This window comes from Strix uralensis, chromosome 4 (genome assembly GCF_047716275.1).
Source record: "Strix uralensis isolate ZFMK-TIS-50842 chromosome 4, bStrUra1, whole genome shotgun sequence".
In the NCBI taxonomy this organism is placed as follows: domain Eukaryota; kingdom Metazoa; phylum Chordata; class Aves; order Strigiformes; family Strigidae; genus Strix; species Strix uralensis.
In genome coordinates, this window is record NC_133975.1 from 78,870,057 (window position 1) to 78,890,033 (window position 19,977).

Sequence of the window (19,977 nt, forward strand, 5' to 3'; positions counted from 1 at the left end):
TAGAGGGCATAACCGAGGGAACATAATCGAGGCAAGAGTTTCACGGGGTAAAATAAAACAAGCTGCTTAAAAGCCATTTAAGTGAGACCAAGATAAAAATCTTTGTGTCCGCCTGTCTCCTTGGGATTTTTCTAGATTTCTCCCTCTCTTTCACTCGTGTGTTTGTTTATGTAAAAACGCCCATTCAAAGGAGAGGACAATCATCACCTCTGTGGGTCTGTATGAGTTCTTTCTTCAACAGCTCCATTCATTCATGAAAGCAAATTAGCTGACTAGGTTAATTATTCTAAAATTGATTAAAACTTTCTGTTTGTAATTTTTTCCAGGGCTATATCATTCATCCTCATTGTGTTCTTGCATTCATGACTGTCTAAAAAACTAGAATGGGCACAACCAGAATAAAAGAATTAATGGCATTCAATAAGAAGTGGGAATGACACAAAAAAGCTCTAAGGTCTCATAAAAGGTCATATTTACTGCTTAGGTTGTTAGTTAAATAGCATGTAGCCATGGCTACTGACAATAGTTAAAATTTACTTCTCCACAGCTTTCTTAAAAAGGAGAAAAGTCCAGTTAAGTGATCGTCATTAATTTTTGTCTGAAATGATAATGCTGTTTTCTGTGTGTCCCACTAAGCTGGTGTGAAGATTACATCTTGAGGGAAGACACGCGAACAATTTGTTGTGGGAGATACAATCCCGGCCTCACAAAAGTTGAAAGTGTCTTCCTGGAAAGGCAATGGTGGCCAGTGAATACCTGCCTCTCTCATTAAGCCAAAATCACATTCCATAACTAGCAGCTAACTTTCAGTAAGAAGTGACTGACCAAGTACAATGTGAAGCAATACAACTGCCCCACCTGAGTGAATGGATAATCAAAACACACAAAAAATAAAACAGTGCCCTAGGACTTATTTATATGAAATAGGTATCAAACCCTTCCTAGGCAAAAGACTACAAAATGCACTGGAATCTAACTGCTCTGTGATCCTTGCAGTCATCTTTATTTAAATATCTATATGATACATCATCTAATGGTTTTCACAAAGGGTTTTCTAGGCAATAGGCACAAGAGCAATAAATATGCTTGAAGGAAAAACTTTTGATATTAAAATGAATCAAAGACATCCTTACATCTCTACTTGTGCTGTATGTCATTTATTAAGAGTTAAGCAAGGGCTCATCCTACCTACAAAGAAAGGGAGCAGCAAGTCCATATAGCTGTCTTCACTGCATACTTCACACCCCTTCACCCCCCATGTAGTATCTTACATGTCTGCCAACCAAACCAAACTCCAGAGCTCACAGCTCTCGCAGAACTCAAGCAAGCATCACTAGGTTACAAGCCTCTAGGTGACTGAGTTGGGAAATGAGGAGAAACAGACTGAACTTTCCTTCTGAAAGGCAGGTGAATCTGCGGCAAAGCATGACTTGCATAACCTCAGGCAAGACAGAGCTGTGTACAGGATTTAATTACAGTATAGATATTATTTCCCTTTTTAAGCTACATGGCCTTCCTACCATTAGGAGTAAACAATATTCTGAAAACAGATGGAGCCACCAATGAAAGAGTTCAGAGATAACTTTTCAGGTGCCAACCCTAATCAATTACAATCACAACTAATTGTTGCAATTACTATGCCCTAACACTTGGTCTCTGTCAAGTGAAAGTTGTGGGGCAATCACCACAAAGGCAAACAAAAGTTGAGGATGGAACAACCACTGAATGGTAACATCCATCCAAACACCTTATAAAAACTTTTTCAGTGATTTCTCAACCACAGTGAAACCAACAGCATATTTTAAGCGAGGAGAAAGATTGTTAACTAGGACCTCCAAAATAACACCAGAAGAGATATTTTTTCCCCTAATTCACTTCAGAACACAGACATTAATGTGAAACCGTTCTGGCCTTTTTGTTTTTGTTGTTGTTGTTTTTTTTTTTTTTTTTTTTTTTTTTTAATGCAAGAAGATGCAAGTGCTTGCAAATGCAGTTTGTGTTGTAACACCCAGAACTCAGTAGTATGTAAAATGTAGGTGCTAACTACTGATTAAGAGTGCTGCCTCCGGTATCCATATTTACCATCTTTTATGATGTCTCCTTCCAAAACTCTGGCAACACCTTTCCCTGCAGTGTGGAAATGGTGCCCTTTCTTGGTTCCCAACCATTCGATGGCCAACCCGCGGGCTCTGCGATTCTCTGAGGAGAAAGCGCGGGCTATTTTGGCGCTTGTTTCTCTCCCCCGCTCCCGTCAGACGGCGCCCCGGGCCTTCCCGGCTCCCCGAGGCTCCATCTCCGCTTACTTGCCCCTTCAGCCACCCCGACCCAGCACGCTGGGCCGTGCCTCCGACCCTGGCCGCTCGCCCCCACCGAGCCGCGAAGGAAGGGGAGAGGGCGGCCGCCCACCAGGGACAGCGGCCTGAGGGGGCCGGCGCCACCTCGGAACCTTCCCGCCTCGCCGCGCGGGGCCGGCCGGGCACCGCTCCGCTCCGCGCCGCTTCCGGCTTGCGCACGGCCGCTGGGCCGGGCTGGGCGGGCCGGGGGCGCTGAGGGGGCGGCGGCCGTCCCGGTCCTCGTCCCGGGCCCCGTCGCGGTCCCCGGCTTGAGGAAGCGAAGCGGTCGCTGGCTTCCCCAGAGATAACGCTGGGAAATACGGAGCGCGGCGATCCAGGTTGGAAACGTGTTGCGACACGGCTGGGGGGCCTAGGTAAAAATCCTAAAAATAAGGTAAAATACTGCAAGCTGGAAAACCGCAATATATGTGTGTGTACGTGTGTTTTTCGAAGAGCTGTCTCGCTCTTGGCCTTTCACGGAACTGCCTTAAAGCAGGCCGTGAGGGCTCGGCAGCCGTTCCCGGCGGGGCGAGGGGCGTTTCCCGAGGAGGGAACCGGTCAGAGACGTGCCCGAGGACACCTCAGCCCCTCCGACACCGTGGCCCTGGGACGCTTGCGGTGGCAGAGTGCCACCTCGTTACTGAAAGATGATTGAAATCACAGTGCCTTGAAAATGGTTTCATTATTAGAAGGAACCGTGGACTGGAACGACATGAAGTATGAAATACTGCTAATACAGATTTTTAAAATATTGTAAGCTTGTGTAATGCTTGCCAAGTGGTAAAACAGATGTGGTTGAAGTCTGAATGGAATCAGATGTGACCCTGCAAGTTTACCGTGATTCTCATACAGTATACTCTGCATTTTAGTAACTCAGCCAATTTATCTCCCTTTTCTATATACTTCAGGGGTTCTACTTGCATTTCCCTTGATGGAATTAGAACACAAATAGTACTAAGTGCCACTCATTTTGCAGCTTCATTTGCCCTCTGATTTCCTCGGATTACATCCAAATTTCCTTTCTGATGTGCTTTACAACATATCACGGCGACTTCCTTCGCTTTCTGTACTGCTTCCAGCGAGTTTAAAATTTCTGCTCCATATTTTATAGACGTACCACTAGCAGATAAGTCAGTTATTTCAGCCTTTTGTGCAGAGGTGTTTGGAGGCAATGCTTTAACTTCTCAATCTTCAGTTAGTGTCACCACAGTATAGCCAGCTTTTCTTATCCCCTTCATGACGGAGCTGCTTCCATCAGTATATAGTTCTTCATCTGGAGGGGAGCATCTCGCAGGTCTGGTCTGCTGGCGTACACCTGTTCAATGACTTGTAAACAGTCATGGTTAGAGTATTGTATTCAGATTGACACTTTTGTGAAAGTCCATATTTAAGAAAATTATTCATTATTGACTCTAAACCTTTCCTGGCTTCCATACTAATAGGATTTTCTTTCTTTCTTACTGGCCAAAATCCTGGGTTTAATTCAACTTCTACTGGTTCTACATTCTTCGCTTTTCCAGGTTTCTCAGATGCCCATACAAAGGGGGTAACTGCATTCTTAATTTCCTTGGGAACGTTTCCAAGTTGTTCTTATTTCCCAACACTGCTTGTAACAAATATATTTGTGCATGCCAGGCATTAGTTTTGGGAAAATGAACTTGAATCTTTCCTTTCTTAAAACTGATTTGTGCTCCTAGCTTATTTAATAAATCCTGTCCCAAGAGAGCCATTGGGCACTTTGGCCCAATCACTCTTTTGATGAATATGCATAAGGTAGAAGCTATTTGATGGTCAAGTGCAAGCAGTCTTGAAATATGGAAGGCCTCTTTTGGGTGTTAGTATTTGCGTGGCACAACAAGAGTAACCCGACAGTTCCCTTGCCCCCCAAAATGAATAGGTTGTTACAGCTGTTCATTATATTTGCGACAGCAGGGTGGTTAGCGTATCACATAAGACAAGATAATATGACGCAAGGGAATGTTGTGCTCAGCACAGAAGATCGAGAAATCTGCTGGTGCAATCTGTTTTCCTGTCTGCTGCAAATTTAGTGTGTGTCTTTGAGACCTCATCAAGGACAATCTTCAAGAGGGGAACAAATGGCATAGGCATGGTACAACCTCAACAGAATTTAGATGCCAGACATTGTTTATGTGCAGAACTGCTCCCAGTTCAGGAGCTCGGATGCTCTGTAGGGCAGCAGGGTCATACTTTCTGGGACTGTGGAGGGAACCAGGCACGGACAATTTCTGGACAATGTGTCCTGGGCAATTCCTCTTACAACAGCATCATAGATGAAAAGGAGGGTGCTAGCATGGCTGTTTAAAAAGACTAAGCAAAAACTTCACACGATCTTCCTGGCAGGTAGATCTTAAGTGAGTAGCTCACCGTAGTCATTTTCTCGATAACTGAACCTGTTGTTTTAGGTCCCTCCAGAGGCACTTTTCTCTCCCATGCACCTTGCAGAGGGGAGCTGGACTGCAGACATATTCCACTGGGTCCTTCCTGTCTGAGCACTTGGTAATGGTGTTGTGGTACTTAAATACGTTTTTGGGTCATCCATCTGCCTCAGATTACAGAAGCACTGCCAGAAGTAGAGGTAGAACGTACTGCAGAGTCATTTTAAAACTGACTAGTGCTTTTAAAAGGTGCGATACTCTGATTTGAAAGGAATTGCAGATAAAGAAAGTTTTTACTATCATAATTTCTGACATCATAACACTATTAAACTCTAGTCAGAAAATTAAAAGATGGTAAATTCCCTAAAAATTTAGAACTGAGGGCAAAGACAGCAAACATCTTAAGTGGAAGCTCAGAGGGGAAGAGTGATAGAATATTGATCTGCAGCATGATGTTATTTATTGGATGGTGTTTGAAAGCCTGGATTGACTTGATAGCTTTGTTAAAAGGATCTGACATTGCAGTTTTGTTGTTATTTAGTTTAGTGCAACTTTCTAAAAACCATCTTAAAGATTTCTCATAATCTGTGTCCTCAGTAGTCATTGAGACAGTGTTTTTCATGAAAACAGTTTGTCATTTTGGTGCTTTTGATTATCAGGTAATGTGAAGAAGTCAAGGCGTAAATACTAACCATTAGATTCTGTTGTTAAATCAGCATTCAAGCAGTTTGAAAATTAGCGTGCAACCTCATATTGGACTTGCAGTGTCACAAATGTCACGCGCTAGAATAATGACAGTCGCCAGCAGGCAGCTCAGCAATACGATTTTGACTACAAAATATGACACTAATACAATTTAAACGTGGTGCAGAATGCTACAGGGTGAGAAAACTGATTTATGTGTGCTATCAAAAACAAATTTTGGTATTTGGTTAGAACAATATATTTCTTTGTTTGGGAAAGTTAGGATTGTTGGGTTTAGTTTACAAGGCATTTTGAACAAAGATACTAATTTTTCTTCCAAGCCTAAGCTGCTACAATTCACTGCCTGTTGATGCTGCAGCTGTCCTTACAGATGCCAGCATGCATGTGTCTACATGTCTGCTTGGAGTTAGGGATGGGGCTGGGGAGAGCAGGTGCCTCCCATTTCCTCAGGCCAGTGGCCCTGGTAGCCACCCATAGAGCTACCGGAATCAGCAGAGCCTTGCCTGGGCAGAGCTGTCCCATCATGTGGACTGGTTTCTGCCAAGCCCCAAGTCTGTAAGGATTTTCTTCAAATTCAATAAGTGGACATTGAGATTTTAAGATGATGCTTGAGTCTCAGTTATCAGTTCTTTGAAAGTATGTTTCTGCAGTTTCAGAAATCAGAGGCAGAGCAAGAAGAACTGTTAGGTGTACTTGCAGCTAAAAGAACTGTGGGTTAGTTGTACAGTGCAATATATGTTGGGGCAACTTGCTAGAGAGACCAGATTTTCAAAACAGAAGCACTGTGGTGAGGTACGAAAATAAGAGCTAAACACTTCCAAAAATTCAGCCATTTTGTCATCTGCAAGGAAGTGTGGTTTAGTAGCTACAGCATGAAGAAGTGCGTCCACCTGGGCCATTGACTTGGGAGTGTTCTTTTAGAACTGTGTTCAATAAGGCTTTTTTTTTTTTTTTTGCCTCTTCCTTACCTGCTTTCTTATTCCCATGCTTGTGAAGCAAATACCCCTGCTGTCCCTTTCACTGTCTTCCCCCATCAGATTGTTGTAGTCTGGGCCTTGGGAGTGCTTGTTGTTTTGGGTTTTTTCGTTTTGTTTTTAACCTGTATCTGGTTTAGAATGTGACACCAACAACAGTTAAATCAGCAGAAATGAGGGGATGATAAAGATGGAGCATAAGGAAGGGTGTCTATCTTGAGCGCCTGTGTTGAGGACAGAAATTCTAACATCAGACCACACCTTTAAGCTCTCAGTTGTCCATTTCATGAAGTCAGGATAATGTTTGCGGACTTTATTATAAACACAGTGTAAACTAAGTATATGCGAGGACTGCGGTTCGTTATGGAGATGACAAGAGAGCAGTGGTCTGATTGATTGCCTGATGGTCTCACCACTATTGCATTGGTTCCCTCCTAGAACATTAAAATAGATGCATGGTTGAACCAAATGGAATTAAATTAGTGTAAACCCTTCTGGGGAAACAGTGGCATCTTCAAAGCAATGCATGCTCATCTCTTCATTATTGCTAATGTGCTAGAATGATAAATAAGCACTACAAACATCCCTTTGTCATAGCTCTTAAATCTATATAATGACATTTCGTTTTCTAAGCCTTCATGAAGTGTGAAATTTGCATTTTTGCAGTATGCCACATTTTGCTTACCTGAAGAACGCTTTTTAACTGATTGAAGTAGTTAGCATGAGAAGAGAGAGAAGTGAAAATGAGCTGAATATTGTCTTTATTAAATAGACAAGGCAAACCAAAATCAGAGAGGCCCATCACAAACCAACCTACAAAACATAGTGGTTTTGGGTTTTTTTTAAGGCAAAACACTTCAAAGTGCAAAGTTTAAGACAGCAAAGTCCTTTCCAGATCACAGGATTCTTCATGATTCATCACGTGACTCTTCCGAAGGGATTGTCCCCTTGTTCTATGTTCGCAAAGAAACTTTCACAAAAGGAAATGAATGGAGATGAAGCACAGTTAACATGGGAACTCCCAAGATCCGGTTTTAGTGCTGGATGTGTCATGTGTATCCATGTATTTATATACATAGTTTTGTGTACATTCATTACATACCTATTTTTCCCCCCCAGATAGTGAAAAATGCCTAAAAAGAAGACTGGCGCTCGCAAGAAAGCTGAGAACCGTCGTGAACGTGAAAAGCAGATAAGGGCTTCAAGAGCCAACATAGATTTAGCCAAACATCCTTGTAATGCTTCAATGGTAAAGTAACCTAAAGTATTTTATATTACAAGACTTGATTTTAATTTATGTAAAACCAATGATAATACATTGACTCTATTCAATGCCACTAGGATGTCATTCTTCCTACCATCCTTTATATTTAAGGTTATGTTTGTTTGAGAGGTATAATACTTGAATAAAAAGTTTGGTTCCTAATCAGAACTTAATTCAGAGTTGCTGGGTAGTCTGCAAATTTTATATATTTTACCTAGAATAAAAATAATTACCACTATTTCATTTCTTTTCTTTAGGAATGCGATAAGTGCCAAAGGTAAGTATTTTTCCCCTTCTAAAACCAGTAGTTTAGGATTAATTGGTTTCACACGTTTTACAGGTCTTTCTTTAATGCTTGCTTTCTTTTTTTTAACCCCTCCAGACGACAGAAGAATAGAGCTTTTTGCTACTTCTGTAACTCTGTTCAGAAATTACCCATTTGTGCACAGTGTGGTAAGTAGAAATAATGAATGAGAACATGCTATCCTCAGTCCCAACTGTGGTGTTAAACTCTCAGCAGTTAGAGTACCTTTGTCTTAAAGTACCTTTGTGATTTTTGGAGCAGGTTCTTTTAAATGTGCTGTGAATATCCTCCTTGAGAAGAGATCTGCTTGATCATGCACTAATGCTATGCCTCTGACCCCCAGAGGTGTGCAAGTCCAGGTCATGGGCTTGTCTTCAGTGTTGGATCTTTGGAAGAATTTGTCTCACTGCCTTTTAGGATTGAGAACATCTGACTGACCATTTCCTTAGACTGACTGTGTGGAGCATTGTTTCATAACAGCAGCAAAGTTAAAAAGGCTCTGACTGCCAGCAAGGAGCCAATAAATGCTGCTTTTTAGGGATGATATAATTTCTGATCAGTTTAATATCAATTAAAGCAACAGTACATTATTCACCTTGCGTGGTTTTGAAATGTAATATGCTGCTCATGTCATTTATACGTGCTAGAGGGCTGATGCTTTGAAATCAGAAAAGAAGGACTCCTAGTGACAGATCTCAGCTCTGAATCAGGCTAAAATGCCCTTTTTTTTTTTTTTGTTAAAACAGCTGCTTACTTGCAGGGGATGTTGATAATCATTTCATACTTTGAGGTGAATTTTCTTGTTTTAATGTTTCAACACATCTTTGCAGATTTTTGGCTTGTCATTAAGCAATTTGACTGTTTAGTAGTTTGACTCTCAGAGCTGCTGACATCTGCAGCTTCCAGTGCCTTTGTTGGGACCTGCAGATACTGAGCATTTCTGGAAGCCAGGCTGTTAGTGTGCAATGGCAGTGTGTCATCCTTCATAAGTTTTCCCTCTGTCATCATGCAGTGAAGTACTAAAAACATGCTGTCTGTCTTACAGTATATTATACATCTGAAATTGACTCCTGTGTGTTGAATTTCTCTTAATCGGCAGTATGTTTCTGGAGGAAGAGCATTCCTAATAACAACCACACAATTATGTTGAGTCCCAGGGTTTTTCAAGACAAAGACCATTAGAGCTCTTTGGACACAGCCCTTGTAAACCAACAGCATTTTTCTTAGAGAAGACCCTGAGGGATGAGAGCAAAGTAGCTGTATTGCAGTGCTCCAGAGACAGTAATACCCCCACCACCTAACATTGCCCAGCTCAGGCCACCACTGGTCCTTCCTTACCCTCCAAGTGCCATTTAATACAAAACTCTGCTGGTGCTGCATACTGGGATTTAATTACATTTTCAGAATAGAATTTGGTTTTGTCAGCTCTTGAATGGGTTTGCAGGGAGCACCCTTTTGTTGGTTTCTCTAAGCAGGCAATAACAGAGACACCAAAGGGGTTTGTGGCAGGGCAGCTTAAATCAGTGATAAAACACCATTGCAGTAGCCTTGGCTAACTACAAGATTTTTTTTTCTTGTATAACTGCATACAGAGCATGAATCTTTCTGGTAGAGCTATTTATGTCAGAGGCAAAGAGTAGGGGAAATTTGTCACCCTAACTGCTTGCTTGTGTCAGAATGACTTTTAAGTGCAGACTGTGGCTTTTTCTTCCACTCATCCCCTACATTTAAAGGGAATTATTTTGTCTAGGAAGTAATCTCTTATATGGTTTTAAAAAATAAAAAACCCCACAACAACCACCAAAAAAACAAGTATCCAAGTACCTCTAAGTAGTTAAATCATCAGGTGCTCCCTGAAAGTGTTCAAGGCCAGGTTGGATGAGGTTTTGAGCAACCTGGTCTAGTGGAAGGTGTCCCTGCCCATGGCAGCGGAGTTGGAACTAGATGATCTTTAAGGTCCCTTCCAACACAAACCGTTCTATGATTCTCTGTCAGTTTTTTTTTTTCAGATGGCCTCAGCCTTACGCAGAGCACATGCTGCTTTTATGGTGGGACAGAACTAGCAGCAGTTTTAAATGCAACTTTTTAAGATGTCATTGCTTGACTTTCACCTTAATGTTGTTCTTCGGTCTGTTTTGATGTTTGAAATTTTTGCCAATGCATCAAAACAGAGAGAGACAACACATTGCCTTATCTCAGTACTGGGGCAAGAGATTTTGGCTGAAAAAAGGCAATAATTAATTTGATCTAAGGGAGATGTGAGGGTGGGTTGCAGGTTGCAGACATTTGTTTGCATTATTTTTACCTGGATTTAAAATTAAGCACAGACATTTGGTTGAAGTACTTCTCTTATATGAACATTCATTCTATTTGTTTTATTTATATATAGTTTTCTTCTGTTTACTTGCCTTTTCTTTTTAAACAGGAAAAACCAAATGCATGATGAAGTCTTCAGACTGTGTTATAAAACATGCTGGTGTGTACAGTACTGGACTAGCAATGGTGGTATGTATACAAAATTACAGCCTTTTTTGCACTATGAGATTATTCTATGCAAATCTTTCCAAAGAAAAAAAAAACAGATTTATGGAATGATAGCATGTACCATGCCAACTTTTTTTTCTCATCTTGCCATTACAAAGAGATTTTTCCCTTATACTGGAAACCCAAATTTTGCATTTTTAGATTCAACTCCTGCAAACTTTGACACATGTCCTGGATGCTAACATATCTGCGTTGGTTCCAGGCTCTAAGCACGTGCATTAACAGCACTGGAGCTTACATGCCCCATAGCCAATTACCAGTCTCAGTTAAAATCGAGGATCATTCTGTAGAAACCAGTGGACTTTTGTTGCTGTATTCTCAGTATTGCAGAGACCATCAGCATCACAGAGAGGAATCTGTTCCATGGCATTAGGGGGGAATTTTATTTAAAAAAAAATAATAATTTGGGCATTTAGCAGAGATGGTCAGAGCTTCTGGCCTTTGAATTTTTGTTCTTAGAAGGGCAAGTTAGTTGCTCCATTCTGGAAAGCAAGGTATGACATGTCATAGCCTCTAGCTTAAATGTATGGACTAAACCTCCGTCCTGTTTCTGCCTCTAGTTGGCAGTCAGCTTTTCTCAGTAACACAGCTGGCCTTTCCAGTTGGAAGTTCCTAAACTCATTCCATGCGTTCACTGATGCAATATTTTCATCAACAATTGATTTGGATTCACCATTGTTTTCTTAGTTTTGTGTGCATGTAATGCACAGGGTAGTTTGTTACATATGGGCTGAGAAGGCTTCTTAAATGCTACAATTAAGGGATAGTTGATGTGTAGATCTTGCAGTTTAATCAAAATGAAAGTTACCGTCTAACTTATTTCTAATGAGTTATTTGATCTTTGCTCTCTGTGAAGCTTCTGTTCTAATACAGCATGGTTTAAAATCTGAATGAGTGATCTTAACTGTAAGAAGCTAGTGGCATTTTTCAGGTCTTTTTTGAAATTGCATTTTTGCCAGAACATTGTTATCATTTATGGATCTCAGGTTTCAGCTGGAGGACACAATTTTCATGCATAAGATTTAAGATAGGAAATGTAAAAAACAGGAAAGGAGAAAACCAAGTTATTTTGCATTATATTTAATCCTGCAGAAATGACTATCAAATGAACAAGATGAACTGTGGAGCAGCTTGATAGGAATACAGATGCAGTTCATACTCTCCCACTCAATGAACCCACTGAGAGAATGAATACTTGGATACATTCAGGGTTATGGAGTAAGAATCTCTCTCTAGGTATTGCAGAAGTCCCAAGATGTTGTCTTTCTGTAATTGCAGGGTGCAATCTGTGATTTCTGTGAAGCTTGGGTGTGTCACGGCAGGAAGTGTCTCAGCACACACGCGTGTATCTGCCCTCTTGCAGATGCAGAATGTATTGAGTGCGAAAGAAGCGTCTGGGACCACGGTAGGTTGCTCACACTTAAAAATAAGAAAATCTAAATGATACATTTCTCTTCACATTGCTTACGTTATTGTACCTGTATTTTAACATAGCATATTTAATCTTCACTGGTCAGTCCTTGCAGTATGTTCAAAGCAAGGCATTCTCCCCATTTTAAAAATAGACCTTATGCAGCAGGGAATGTAAATGACCTGCTCAAGAACATACAGTGCTCAATTTGGGGATGGTTATTTAATCTAAAGTATTAACTCTCCTATCAGCTGAGTGTTTCACATTGTGGTGGTTTAGCCCCTGCCGGGGTCTGAGACCACGTGGCTGCTGCCCCTCCCCCACAAAGGGAGTGAAATACAAAGCCCCAAGACTGAAATAAGGAAAGGTTTAATACAACAGTGCAATAGCAACACAACAAACAACAACAATAACAATAACAGTAATAGTGATAGCAATGAACAGAGCAAAACAGCTACCAAATACAGCAGTGAGAGGAGCAGATGTACAAAACCACGAGTGCACCGCGCTCCCGCGCCAGGATGTGAGGTTGGCATGGTATCTGAATAACCCGGCTAGAGCTCCTCTGCTGGGGAAACTTAACCCTATCCTGGTTAAACCAGGACACACATAATTAAGCACTGCATCAGATTGTCAACACACAATTTTCTACCATTCTCACGCCATTCATCTGTGCTAATACAGGTATCTGGATTCCCAGTTGCTTAGCAAACCATACTGCTCTCCATTTGTGGAATCCTTTAAAGTGTTTATTTCAAGTGTGCATCAGAGGTGAAGGGGGTGAGAGAGAACGTGATCTGATTTAAGAAAAATACTTAATGTCATAGTCAAATTAAAATGAAGAAAAGGACTAGAAATAATACTTGCTTTATACTTATACTGTCTTGTAGAATACGTGGTATTTGTCAGTGTAATAATGGATGGCAGTGTCTAACGTAGGACTTTGTTGAAGCATTTGTGACAGAAGGGAGAACTGGTCTTCAGTCAAAACTACTGCCCAGATTGTTTGCAGGGCAGAACTTGATTCCTACACCTGTCACTGATTATTATGCCTTGATAAATCTTTTAGGAGGCAGAATATTCGCCTGCTCTTTTTGTCACAATTTCCTCTGTGAAGATGATCAGTTTGAACATCAAGCCAGCTGCCAAGTTCTGGAAGCAGAGACATTTAAATGTAAGTTAGTTATTCATAGTCCCTTTCACCACAGCTAAGGAGACTCTCCAGTTGCTTCCTCTGTGCTCCAGAATACTCTCCATCTCCTTTTCCAAATAGCTTTTACCACCACTGGAGGAAAGGGCCTGTCTCATATATGCTTGCTCTTGATATCCAGTTATGTAGACTAGAGCTTTGAAGCTGACCTTCCTCCATGCCCAATCATACATGAGAGTTGTTTCCCTGCCTGGCTCTTATAGGCCTGGCCTGGGAAGTGGCCTTTGCAGGAGCCAGGAGTCTCTCAAGTGCAGTGTTGGCAGTGGCCAGGACTGCAGCAAAACTGCTGGAACTGCTGATGCTGCTTTTTTACTTCACAAAGCTCTGCAGGCAAGAAGGAGCTCTATTCCACTCATCTGACTGTATGATGAGCTATTTCTAGATACCTGTTCCTCATGGAAAACAGGTGCCCTAAATAATAGCACCTGTGTTAGTCTGGCTAAACTTTCCTAGATTGCTGTGGATGGCCTGTATTTTGGTGAAGGGGTAGCATCTGTTGATTTTGCAAAAGCAGCAAGCCCCGAGGAGGGCCATGACTCAGGAAGCAGTCACTGTCTGATTCAGTGAGACAGGGTGAGCGTGGAAGGAAGTAACAAAAACAGTGTTCATCCAGAGCATGAACTCAATGTTACTGTCTTCACTGTCCGTTGGACTGTGGACATGTAGTGACTGTTGATACATGTCCACTTTTACTGAGGAAAGAACAGGTAGCCGAAGACTTTATGTCCTCTGGAACTTTGTGTGGACAAAACTGAAACTGGTATTTGTAAGAGGACGTGATGCCCGTGCCTGACTTTGCTAGTCCGCCAATTATCTCTGGCTGAAACAGAGAAATTTCAAGGAAAGGTAAAAACACCCCAACAAACCAAGACTATGCATGTTTGAAATGACTTATCTTTTGTAGTATTTCTTTTCTACCCACCATTAACTACTATTTGGTTTATCTCATGAGACAAGCGTTTGTCCCTTCCAAAACTTGTATGCATGCATTTTGACTATTCCAACATTTTCAGTCATTATAGAAATTCAAGGGGCTCTTTATCACGTATAAGACTTTTCTTCAGAACTGACTAATCACTTGTCTTAACTGATTTCTCCCGATTCAGAATATTTGTTGATTTCAATGTTATAGTCTGTGGCTTTAGAAATCTGTCTCCTTTTCATCTCTCATCCCAGCCAGCTATTTTCTAAGCCTTGATTAGCTTCCCTTGATGTACGCTGCCAGAATATCTTCCTGCGTAGCAATATTGAAGCAGCAACAGCTGTTCCACAAGAATGTTTTTTCAGTAATTGTTGGAAGCTTTTAATTCACAGATGTGATGTCACACCCTGAACAGAGAAATGGCTTTTTGAGGGTTTTCACCATGTTGGACGTTTTGTGGCACAGTGCAGTCTTGGTAGACGGGCAGGATTTTTGTCACTGTGTGGTAACAAGATTATAAAACCTGAACTTTTACAGAATACGTGACCTTTAAATGCAGTCATGCAATTGTAGTCTAAATCCCATTCTAGCTGTGAAAAAGGTACTGTTACTTTCTACCACTATGTGAGAGAAATTTTTTAAAGTGCAGATACTCCAGAAATGTTTGAATATATATGCATTAGCATTTCTAATTCCATCTTTAAACACATGACAGAGCACTAAGTCCTGTGGCTGTCCTGCTCATGTGGAGAACTCATGATATTTATTACTTCAGATTCAAAGACTTTGTTGTTACAGGGGTAAGGCAAGGCAAAAGGGCTCTACTTGCAGAGAGACTGGTAAATTACATATTGCTACTTCTGGAGGAGTAAGTTCACCCAGCTCTGTGTTGCTGCCAATTCCTGTGAGGCTGTCTTTACTGTACTCCCTCTAGTGGAGTTAAGAAACCAGTTTGAAGCTTCAAGACAAGTTGCATTTTGAGCACCGATTCTGCTCTTCGCAGCTCATGTGCCAGCTACAATTCTTTAACACAGGTAGATTTTTCATACGAAGTTGCGGGCAATAAAGTATATTTCCAGAGGACATGATAGAAAATACAGAACAAAACAACTGTTTTAGGTTTGGAAGTTTGCAAGATTTAAGTGTTCTCACATCCCATTTAAAAGAGATAAAGATACTACAGGCTGCCATGGCATTGTTTAATTGTAAAATGCTAGCGCTCCTTCTTTTGACATTGTGAGAAAAGGAAAAGCAAGATGATCACTTAATACCAATATGGTTCTGAAACTTCTGTTTTTAAAAGTTAGGAAACTCAAGAAATAGTTAAACTCCCTCCCCCCACTTCTACTTTTTGAGTCAAATTACATTATTGCAATGAAGCTTAGACTTGAAAAAAAAAATCTAGTAAAATGGTATTGTATGGTAAAATGACTGATTTGTGTCAAAGTGCAGTTGTGTTAGGGAATTAAAAATAAATGCCTCAATTACATTATTACATACTTTCACAAGGTCTTAAAAACATCACAGATCTGCAGTTTCCAAGTACTGAATTTTATATATTGATTTTCTCCAACAGGTGTTTCCTGTAACAGGCTTGGGCAGCATTCATGCCTGCGTTGTAAGGTAAAGACCAGTTGCAAGTAGCTATGATTTTAGACTTGTTCTCCTTAGTCTCCAAGGCTGCTATCAAGCCCTGTCATGTCTTCCTCTGCTTTATTAATATTCATAATTTTGGTATTAATTTCTGAAGCCTGCAGGCAGATTTCTGGGGGACAAAAGGGCTTTTATTTGCTTGTTAACCATAAGCCAGTGTTATGCCTCCTCATGCCAAGTGAGGTGCTCTTCACTTTGTCCAGACCTCTGTGTTTAAACTGGGTCTGTACCTGTTTGGGTCTTTCTTTTTTTTAAAAAAAAAAAGGGAAACCAAAACAAGTCCTTGGTCTTGAACAGAATCTAAGGCTTTGGAATATATTTTGATCCAGCGTAGAACTAAGACAATTAAAAAAAGTAGGGTTTTTTAAAAAACAGTCGAGTGATTATCTGACCAGAAAACACTGCAGCCTTGGATTCAATAGAAATCATCTCCACAGCTAATCCAGTTTTACACATGCACAGGGTAATTTGTTGATGTCAGGCTTTTACACACTCAGAAGTAATTTTGTATAAAAAGTTCCACCTGCTTCATCATCAGCATTGCCCAGATTTCTGCAGGTGCTGGTTCATTGCCTACTCTTACTCTTCTTACCCTCCATATGTTTCCCTGCAGTCTCCCATGGCATCGATTTCATATTCCAAAATTGTTCCTTTCTCCAGATATCTTCACTGGCACTGTGGTGCTCCACATGTGAAATTTCAATCTCTAATTCTTGCCCTCAGGTCACTGCATGGTTATGTTCTGGCATACATCTCTGATAGTATTGTATTTAATCTTGTCAGTGTAAACCAAAGTTTGCCAGGCTCCTTGTGGGCAGCACTATAATCCAGTCCTTGAGTACATTACTTTCTCTACTTGTTTATCAGCACTTTTATCCAGCCTCTTCCCCAGGAAGCCATGAAGCTACATTCAACACAGAAGTGGTTGCTCTGTGCACAGACTTCAGCTCCACTGCAGATAGAGCTCATTAAATTTTAATCCCAGCCAGAAAATCCTGCTGCTGTTAGACACTTCTTTCTAGGCTTCTTGCTGAAGAGTATGCTTCTATGATTAAAACATTTAGCCTTTTTATTCTCCTTTTACCCCACAGGCTTGTTTTTGTGACGATCACGTACGAAGTAAGGTTTTCAAGCAGGAAAAGGGGAAAGAGCCTCCCTGCCCTAAATGTGGCCATGAAACTCAGCAGACAAAGGATCTGAGCATGTCAAGTAAGCCTGCTTCTCTAGCTAACAAGCTACACAAGTACCATTGGTGACTACTTTTCTGCATGGGAACACTGAGTAAAGTCTGATTACTTTCAGTTGTTTTGCAAAGCTTTGCTGCATTAGTTTTGGGAAAAACTACGTGTTTCTTTAGTTCTAGAATTGAGCAGTCTCTCATTCTTAATCATTAATTGACTCCAATACAGTGAAAGCTTTTGTTTAATTTGAGATTTTAGTTATGGAAAAAGTGCAAAAAAATCACCACTTAAGCCTTTATTTCATCTACAGGAAGCTGGCTAATGAATTTCAAAATGCGATTCGATGATACACATACAATCTACCTCAACCATTCTTGAATAAATCATACTATGTATTGTGTCTGCAAAGCGCATCCAATTACAGGTTTTCTTGGCTAGAATACCAAAGGTTTATTCTAAAACATAAGTCATACTCTGGGGACAGTTATTGTTTATACAGACTTGGCTGCAGGGGGACAGACTATGTGTAGCAGAAAGGTTCTGTCAGAGTAAGGATTAAATCTGAAAATGTCATGTTTAGAAAAAGGCTGTCTAACATTGTATGCTCTTTGAGTACTGAAAAAGGATGGAAAAGAAACGTCAGATGCTCTGCTCAAATTGCTTGTTGAGGGGTGAGAACATGATTTTTCTCTGTCTGCAGCACGTTCTTTGAAGTTTGGCCGACAGACTGGAGGTGAAGATGCAGATGGAGCTTCTGGTTACGATGCCTACTGGAAGAGCCTCTCTGCCAGCAAGGCTGGAGATGCAGGTGATCGTGAGGATGAATATGATGAATATGAAGCAGAAGATGATGATGAAGATGAAAATGATGAGGGAGGGAAGGACTCTGATACAGAGACCACAGATGTATTCAGCAATTTGAATTTAGGAAGGACCTATGCTAGTGGGTATGCACATTATGAGGAACCTGAAGATTAAGCTTGGTCTGCTGGCAAGCTAAACAAACTTGGAAGGAGCCAAGCAGTGCTTCACTTGAGTTGTGTACATGCCAGTAGGATAGCTCTATCAGGTACTTACATATCAAAGTTAGAGGGTAAAGAGTGCAGGACTTCTGCAGTAACTCCAAGTGATTATTTTTTTTGGGTATAAACCAATATTGGCTGTGGGACTGGGGGAGAAATCAGGAGTGTTTTTATTCCCCTAAGCAACTAAAGTGGTTTTGTCCTTGAGTTACTGAGTATAATGGTTCAATGCCGTTTTAACCTATCAATACAGGAATGCTGGAGGGCTGTACAACTTGTTTCCATTTACTCATCAGAAATTAAGTTATTTTTTACAATAGTTTTGTGAACTGATTTCATAAAATTAATGTAGTGGTGGGTTGGTGACTGCATTTTTTTTTTGGTCTGCACAATAAAAGTCAACTTCGTTCTCTAATGAATTGTCATAAATATTGATCTCCCTTGAATAGTCGGAAAGTAGGTTGTATACAAAGTATAAATTGACACTAAAATAACTTCCTTGTTTGTGTAGGTAAGGCAGATCAATGTAGTTCTCTAGGTACTTGAACATTACCTTTCCAGCCTTTTTAGTATTAGATATTAATCAATGAGGATATATGCAGTTATTACAAGTGCACCCCAGGTAATAAAAAATTGTATTGCAATAAAAATGTTGGTGTATCCTCTCTGCCACTGAAATCTGTAAGACAATTTCTCATTAGCTCAAAAGAAGACTGGTTTCTTCTGTACCTAGCTTTCAACTCTTTTCCTTGCACATGATACATAGAAATAAAAAATTTGATAGGAAACAACCCCTGTATATGAATTGATAAGGTGAGAAAACACAGCAGGGCTCAAAATGCTGGGTTCAACTACACTATTCTTTGCAAATGTGATCAGCACATCTGAGCTGAGGAGGTGACACCTGCGGAAGTGTTTGCAGTGATCTGATTTGAAAGTCAACATGTTAATTACCAATCTACATATCTAAATGATAGTATTCAGTTTCCTCCTGTAGGGGAATGTTAAGAGGACAGCAGCTTGAACAGCAGACAGATCAAGATACAAGGGCAGCCACCTAAAGCATTACTCCAGCTTTCTGAATACCATGCTTAAATGCAAGAGAGCTATTTCTTGTTATCTGTCAAATATCTGAACTGATTACGGAATTACCTGCTTTTGTGATGCCTTCTCTACTGTTTCTTAAAAGCTAAAGGTCATGTGTTGGCAGAGCATACCCTACCGAGAATAATTTTTAATGGTGTTAGGATTGCCAAATGAGCGTTTCCTAACAAAACAGGATTGAGGAACCTGGCCTTGATGCTTCCCTCCTAAATGCTGCCCATACCAACTGCATGAGAGACATGAGCTGGAGTGCATCCAGGACAAAAACAAACTGACAAAGAGCACAACTTGGTTATGGCAGCTGAGGGAAGAAGCTGTACTGGAGAGAAGGACATGACCCAATCAGTGCATGTCAAGTGCTTGCCTTCAGAACTGGAGAGGAAGACAGGTAATGCACTGTCTGAAAGCCAAATCCCCTTCAATAATTGAAATCTAGGGCCATCCAGTTTCAGATGCTAGCAAGGACCTACCCATCTTAAATTATGTACCTGATAGATGTCTTGATTAGTCTTTTGCATAACCAAACTGGAAGTGAGGGAAGCAGGATGCCTGCCAGTTCAACAGTGATTACTTATTTGTGAAATTGGCACCTGTGATAGAATTTCTGCTCGACTTCCTGTGGTCCAGAAACTTTCACAGTTGTCTCCATCTGTGGCTGGTCAATTCCAGCGACAGTGCCAGTCTATTATCTTGACTGATGTTTCAAATACAAAACAATTATACACCAGTACAAAGTCTTATATAACATCGAGGAAAGCATGTGCATTTCTGCATAATCGTAGAATTATAGCTGCTTGCGTGTCATTTATTAATATTATTACTTAACTGCACAAAATTCCCCTTTGAGGTTCTTGGCTCTTGATTTAGTTTTTTCCTATATGAAATCTGCTGCTGTCACTGGCTGTGCCAACAGCTGCTGACATAACAGAATTAATCATCATAATCAGAGTAAAG

At 40.7% G+C, this 19,977-nt stretch overlaps 1 protein-coding gene across 3 annotated transcripts; it reads left to right on the forward strand.

Moving 5' to 3' along the window:
- Nucleotides 1-2,495: 2,495 nt before the first annotated feature.
- Nucleotides 2,496-18,334, forward strand: ZNF330 (zinc finger protein 330). 3 transcript variants are annotated; one of them, XM_074867369.1, is made up of 10 exons: nt 2,496-2,671; nt 7,528-7,657; nt 7,930-7,949; nt 8,055-8,125; nt 10,402-10,481; nt 11,799-11,925; nt 13,001-13,105; nt 15,640-15,686; nt 16,808-16,925; nt 17,598-18,334. In XM_074867369.1, exons 2-10 carry the CDS (start codon nt 7,538-7,540, stop codon nt 17,873-17,875), a joined length of 966 nt encoding a protein of 321 aa, XP_074723470.1. In that variant the 5' UTR covers nt 2,496-2,671; nt 7,528-7,537; the 3' UTR covers nt 17,876-18,334. The 3 variants fall into 3 exon arrangements, with proteins under 3 accessions (XP_074723470.1, XP_074723468.1, XP_074723469.1); XM_074867367.1 differs by having other exon boundaries at nt 2,501-2,727; XM_074867368.1 differs by having other exon boundaries at nt 2,501-2,707.
- Nucleotides 18,335-19,977: the final 1,643 nt, after the last annotated feature.